The sequence below is a fragment of the Colobus angolensis genome, unplaced genomic scaffold, assembly GCF_000951035.1.
Source record: "Colobus angolensis palliatus isolate OR3802 unplaced genomic scaffold, Cang.pa_1.0 Scaffold107, whole genome shotgun sequence".
Lineage (NCBI taxonomy): Eukaryota > Metazoa > Chordata > Mammalia > Primates > Cercopithecidae > Colobus > Colobus angolensis.
Window position 1 is genome coordinate 4,182,100 of NW_012111697.1, and position 7,032 is coordinate 4,189,131.

Consider the following 7,032-nt stretch of genomic DNA (forward strand, 5'->3'; position numbering starts at 1 on the left):
GGGAGGGAAGGAAGGAAGGAAGGAAGGAAGGAAGGAAGGAAGGAAGGAAGGAAGGAAGGAAGGAAGGAAGCAAAATAGCAAAATACACAAAACACACAGCAAACCTGGGCCTGGCAAATAGTAATGTCTTTCAACAACGAGTCCAGGCTGGGTGTGGTGGCTCATGCCTGTAATCCCAGCACTTTGGGAGGCTGAGGCGGGTTGATCACTTGAGGCCAGGAGTTCAAGACCAGCCTGCCAACTGGGCATGGTGGTAATTCCAGCACTTTGGGAAGCTGAGGCAGGTGAATCACCTGAGGTCAGGAGTTCAAGAACATCCTGGCCAACATGGTGAAATCCCGTCTCTACTAAAAATACAAAAAATTAGCTGGCCGTGGTGGCGGGTGCCTGTAATCCCAGCTACCTGCGGGGCTGAGGCAGGAGAATCACTTGAACCCAGGAGGCAGAGGTTGTAGTGAGCTGAGATTGTGACTCTCCAGCCTGGGCAACAAGAGTGAAACTCCGTTTCAAAAAAAAAAAGTCCAGCACGGCCAACAGGGCAAAACAACCCTGTCTTTACTACAAATACAAAAAATTAGCCAGGCGTGATGGTGCACACCTGTAATCCCATCTACTTGGGAGGCTGAGGCAAGATAATAGCTTGAACCCGGGAGGCAGAGGTTGCAGTGAGCCGAGATCGTGCCCCTGCTCCAGCCTCGGTGACAGAGTAAGACTCTGTCTCAAAAAAACAAACAACAACAACAATAAAACCCAAAAAAGAAATTAGCTGGGCATGATGGTGCATGCCTATAGTCCCAGCTACTAGGGAGGCTGAGGCAGGAGAATCGCTTGAACCTGGTAGGTGGAGATTGCAGTGAGCTGAGATTGCGCCACTGCACTCCAGCCTGGGTGACAGAGCAAGACCCCATCTCAAAAACAATATAAATAAATAAATAAAAATGAAAGAAGGAAGAGAGAAGGAAGTTATAAAGTCAGGCAGGCAGGCAGGCAGAAAGACACAGACTGTTATTGGTTGCATACTATTGTAGGTTATGTCTTGTAAGATACGTTGATTCCATTATTTTCATGCATTTAGCTTAAATAAGGTGTGTATGTTAAAGTGGCTTATATCTAAAAGGCAATAACAAACGCTAGTGAGGATGTGAACAGAAGGGAACCCTTGGACATTTTGTTGGGAATGTAAAATTAGTGAATGTAAATCACTATGGAGAACAGTTTGGAGGTTCCTCAAAAAACTAAAAATGGAGCTACCCTGTGGTCCAGCAATACCACTGCTGGGTATACACAAGAAAGGAAATTAGTAGTCCAGGCGCGGTGACTCATGCCTATAATCCCAGCACTTTGGGAGGCCAAGGTGGGCGGATCACCTGAGGTCAAGAGTTCCAGACCAGCCTCGTCAACATGGTGAAACCGCATTTCTACTAAAAATACAAAAAATTAGCTAGGCATGGTGGTATATGCCTGTAATCCCAGCAACTTGTGAGGCTGAGGCAGGAGAATCGCTTGAACCCAGGAGTTGGAGGTTGCAGTGAGCCAAGATCGTGCCACTGCTGGCTTGGGCAACAAGAACGAAATTCCGTCTCAAAAAAAAAAAAGATAAGAAAAGAAAGAAAATCAGTATATGGAAGAGATATCTGCACTCCATGTTTGCGGCAGCACTGTCCACAATAGCCAAGATTTGGAATCAACCCAAGTGTCTGTCAACAGATGAATGGATAAAGAAAATGTGGTACATATACACAATAGAGTACTATTCAGCCACAAAAAGAATGAGAGCTGGTCATCTGCAACGTGAATGGAACTGGAGGTCATTATGTTACATGAAATAAGCCAGGCACAGAGAGACAAACTGCATGTTCTCACTTATTTGTGGATCTAAAAATTAAAACAATTCAACTCATGGTCACAGAGAGTAGAAGGATGATTACTGAAGGCTGGGAAGGGTACAGGGAGGCTGAGGGGGAGATGGGGATGGTTAATGGGTACAAAAAATAGAAAGAATAAGACCTACTATTTGGTAGCACAACAGGCTGACTATAGTCAATAAGAACTTAATTGTACTTTTTTTTTTTTTTTTTTTTTGAGATGGAGTTTTGCTGTCACCCCGGCTGGAGTGCAGTCGCATGATCTTAGCTCACTGCAACCTCTGCTGTGGGGTTCAAGTCACTCTCCTGCCTCAGTCTCCAGAGTAGCTGGGATTACAGGCACCCACCACCACACCCAGCTAATTTTTGTATTTTTTAGTAGAGATGGGGTTATGTTGGCCACGCTGGTCTTGAACTCCTGATCTCAAATGATCTGCCTGCCTTGGCCTCCCAAAGTGCTGGAATTACAGGTGTGAGCCACCGTGCCTGGTCTAACTGTATATTTTAAAATAAAGAGTGTCATTGGAATGTTTGTAACTCAAAAGATAAATGCTTGAGGGGTTGGATACCACATTCTTCATGATGTGCTTATTTCACACTGCATGCCTGTATCACAACATCTCATGTACTCCATAAATACACACACCCACTATGTACTGACAAAAATTCAAAATTAAAAAAAAATTAGAAACACAAGATGTGTAAAATCTTCAGGATTTATTATATGCTTGCTAATGTTCACATTCCTTCACTGTCCACTTCTGCTTGTTCCTGAAATCAGAAAGCTGATGGAGGGTATACCTCCATATATGTTGTAGGTTACATAAATGTGACCTACAAGCAACACATATGTTCAACCTTAAAATGGACCATTTTATGGTTATTCATCTCTCATACATATCCTTGCAAGACTGAAGAGTGTTCCGTCACTAAAGTTCCCAATCACGGCCCCTTCCTAAAGGTCTCACAAAACAGATGTTACCACATACAGAGACCAAGACCAATCCCTACAACTGCTACCATGTCTACGTGGAGAGAGAAGGCTGTGGGCTTCTATTGCAAACACCCTGATGTTGGGTAAAACATAACACCCTTTTAAATGAATTTCTTTCTTTCTTTCTCTCTCTTTTTTTTTGAGACTGTCTAATTTTTGAGACAGTGTCTAACTCTGTTGCCCAGGCTGCAGTGCAGTGGCGTGATCTCCACTCACTGCAACCTCTGCCTCCCAGGCTCAAGCGATTCTCCGGCCTAAGCCTCCTGAGTAGCTGGGACTACAGGTGGCACGCCACTGCACCCGGCTAAATTTCGTACATATATTTTTTTTGTAGAGACAGGGTTTTGCCATGTTGTACAGGCTGGTCTTGTACTCCTGAGCTCAGGTAATTCACCTGCCTTGGCCTCCCAAAGTGCTGGGATTACAGGCGTGAGCCACCATGCCTAACATTGTGTTTTTAAATTTAAATTTAAATTTTTGTTTGTAGAGATGGGGTCTCACTACATTGCCCCAGCTGGTCTTGAACTCCTGGTCTCAAGCGATCCTCCTACCTTGGCCTCCCAAAGTGTTGGAATTACAGGGTGAGCCACTGTGCCTGGCCAGAACTTTTCTTAATGCTGGTTATATCTATCAACATTTTCTCACCTTAGAAATTAAAAGAAAGAAATTTAATCTTTTTTTTTTTTTTTTTTTGAGACAGTCTCATTCTATCAGTCAGTCTGGAGTGCAGTGATATAATCTTGGCTCACTGCAACCTCTGCCTCCCAGGTTCAAGTGATTCTCGTGCCTCAGTCTCCTGAGCAGCTGGAATTACAGACACGTGCCACCATGCCCGGCTAATTTTTGTATTTTTAGTATAGTTTCATCGTGTTGGTCAGGCTGGTCTCGAACTCCTGACCTCAGGGAATCCGTCTGCCTCAGCGTCCCAAAGTGCTGGGATTACAGGTATCAGACACTGCATCCAGCTGAGAAATTTTAAAAATATTTTAACAACAAAGAAACCTGTTACCTGTTAATATCAATAACATATATTTTATGAAACATAACTCTATTGTCAAAATCAAAAAATTTAGTGGCATTGTCTCACATTTTTGTAAATATCTTTAATGACTGGCCAACTAAAAGAAAGTTGGAATTTTTTTTTTTTTTTTTTTTTGAGACGGAGTCTTGCTCTGTCGCCCAGGCTGGAGTGCAGTGGTGCAATCTCAGCTCACTGCAACCTCCACCTCCCAGGTTCAAGCGATTCTCTTGCCTCAGCCTCCCGAGTAGCTGGGACTACAGATACCTGCCACTGCACCCAGCTAGTTTTTGTATTTTTAGTAGAAACGGAGTTTCACCATACTGACCGGGATGGTCTTGATCTCTTGACCTCGTGACCCTCCCGCCTCGGCCTCCCAAAGTGCTGTGATTACAGGCGTGAGCAACCACACCCAGCCTATATATATATTTTCTGAGACAGAGTCTCACTGTGTCGCCCAAGCTGGAGTGCAGTGGCGTGATCTCTGCTTATGACAACCTTGGCCTCCTGAGTTCAAGTGATTCTCCTACCTCAGCCTCTCAAGTAGCTGGGATTATAGGCACCCACCACCACCACTGTGCCCAGCTATATATATATATATTTTTTGACAGTATTAAATGTCTTGTGATTTTTTCAAGAGGGGTTAACATTTAAAACTAGAATAAAGAATTCAGATGCTGTGGCTCATGCCTGTAATCCCAGTACTAGGAGGCTGAGGTGGAAGGACTGCTTGAGCCCCAGAGTTTGAGACCAGTCTGGGCAACACAGTGAGACCTGGTCTCTACAAAAACTTAAAAACTTAGCTGGGAGTGGTGGCATGTGGCAGTGGTCCTAGCTATTTGGGAGGCTGAGATGGGAGGATGGCTTGAGTCCAGGAGGCTGAGGCTGCAGTGAGCCTTGATTGCACCACTGTGCTCCAGTCTGGGTGAGAGAGTGAGACCCTGTCTCAAAAAATGAAACAAAGCAAAAACACAGAAGAAAGAAACCACCCAAGACAATGGAAAAGATGAAACTATTTTATTTCATATTTGGCCCCCTTCAACCACAGTTATGATAAGGGAGACGCTCATATTTCTCTCAAGAGAAGGTATTTCTACTGTACTGGTGCTCTGCTAAGAGCATTTATTTATTTATTTATTTATTTATTTATTTAGACAGAGTCTTATTTATTTATTTAGACAGAGTCTCGTTCTGTCTCCCAGGGTGGAGTGTAGTGGGGCAATCTTGGCTCCCTACAACCTCTATCTCCCAGGTTCAAACGATTCTCCTGCCTCAGCCTCCTGAGTAGCTGGGACTACAGGTATGCAGTAGCACGCCTGGCTAATTTTTATATTTTTAGTAGAGATGGGGTTTCACCATGTTGTCCAGGCTGGTCTCGAACTCCTGGCCTCAAGCGATCCACCCGCCTCAGCCTCCCAAAGTGCTGAGATTACAGGCATGTGCCACTACGCCCAGCCTATGCTCTGCTAAGAGGACTACAGACACGTGGACAATGCTGGAGAGGAGAGGGCCACCGAGGGACTTGGGCACCATCACTCATCTCCTGGAACGGACAAACTGTGAAAAGGATACAGGGAAGCTCCAGGATAAAAAACACAGTGTCCATATAATCTGGGGTGAAGACAGATTATTCTAAGGATAGAAGGAATTTCAACATACCTGGGCCATGGCTTTTAGAACTACTTGACCTGCTCTGATTTCTCTGGATTCTTCTCTTGGACAAGTGCAGAGTCCTGAAAAAGCAAAATGGGGGGAGATGGGGTAACCTCTGATAAACCGAGCTTGCCTCAGCACTCCCAAATAGATGAGCTTAAAAGAACTGTACTTCCAATGTCTCAGATCTGCTTCTCCCGCCTCTCCATGTCCTACCACACAAGAACTAACATTAAGAACTACAGAGTTGGCCAGGGGTGGTGGCTCACGCCTGTAATCCTAGCACCTTGGGAGGCTGAGGCACGAGAATTGCTCAAACCTGAAAGGTGGAGGTTGCAGTGAGCCGAGACTGTGCCACTACACTCCAGCCTGGGCAACAGAGCGAGACTTGGTCTCAAAACAAACAAACAAACAAAATACAAAACAAAACAAAACTGCAGAGTTAACAAAACCCAGTCTCTTCCTAAACAGGAAGGAACCTAAAAGCAGAAAGATGGTTTCAAAGTAGATGTACTGCAGCACTGACACAGAACCCAGGCACTACCAAGGGAGGGATTACGACAGACACAGTCCTCCATCTTGTTGATGCTAAACTTGGCCCTAGATGGGGCCTAGAAGGCTCCCACCTGCTCCAAATTACAGCAAGGATATTACAACTCACACTCACTTGATGCATAAGGATGAGGACAGTACCATCAGGCTAGGTACACAGACCATCTATGCAGGCCAAATCTTGAGTAAAACACATGCCTAAACAAAGTCTTCTAGCTTCTCTGGGCTCAACAGGCAAAACCTCCTGGGCATCTCACTGGCTCCACTTCCTCCTTCCAAGTCCAAAATGGGACAACACCATGCATACTATAGGCTCTGTCAATGCCTCCAGCCCCAGTTCGACTCACCAGACAGAAGCAAGAAAGCCCCAGTAATACAGGCCTCTTGCTTGCATATCCACACATCCAGAGTACTGCCCTCCATGGGAACTCAATTTCTAGAAGCCTCTTGGCCCAGCACTCTTTATTTCTCATCTGAGCCCTCCCTACTGCTTTCATTCTTTTTTTTTTTTTAAGACTAGACAGCCGGGCGCGGTGGCTCACACCTGTAATTCCAGCACTTTGGGAGGTCAAGGCGGGTGGATCACCTGAGGTCGGGAGTTCGAGACCTGCCTAACCAACATGGAGAAACCCCATCTCAACTAAAAGTACAAAAAATTGGCAGGGCGTGGTGGTGCATGCCTGTAGTCTCAGCTACTCAGGAGGCTGAGGCAGGAAAATTGCTTGAACCTGAGAGGCAGAGGTTGTGGTGAGCTGAGATTGCACCATTGCAGTCCAGCCTGGGCTACAAAAGTAAAACTCTGTCTGATAGATATGGAGGCAGAGAAAAGGAAGTCAGAATTCTTTCATATTTACTGGGCTCCTGTCTCAACTGGCACTGTTCTAGGCAAGAGGAAAGAAAATAATTCAAGTCCCAGTTGATCTCATATTCTGGTTTTTTTTTTTTTTTTT

General features: G+C 45.1%; 1 protein-coding gene across 5 annotated transcripts in view; it reads right to left on the reverse strand.

Annotated features, from left to right (window-relative positions):
* The window catches only part of ZNF565 (zinc finger protein 565), a 36,602-nt gene that overhangs the window by 20,031 nt on the left and 9,539 nt on the right, over nt 1-7,032 (reverse strand). For 3 of the 5 annotated variants that reach the window (XM_011948761.1, XM_011948755.1, XM_011948771.1), the window contains one exon: nt 5,537-5,610. The exons of the other annotated variants lie outside the window; for them this stretch is intronic. In XM_011948761.1, the coding sequence (XP_011804151.1) occupies nt 5,537-5,545 (9 nt within the window). In that variant the 5' untranslated portion in view covers nt 5,546-5,610. The remainder of the gene's footprint in view (nt 1-5,536; nt 5,611-7,032) is intronic. 5 annotated transcript variants of the gene reach the window in all.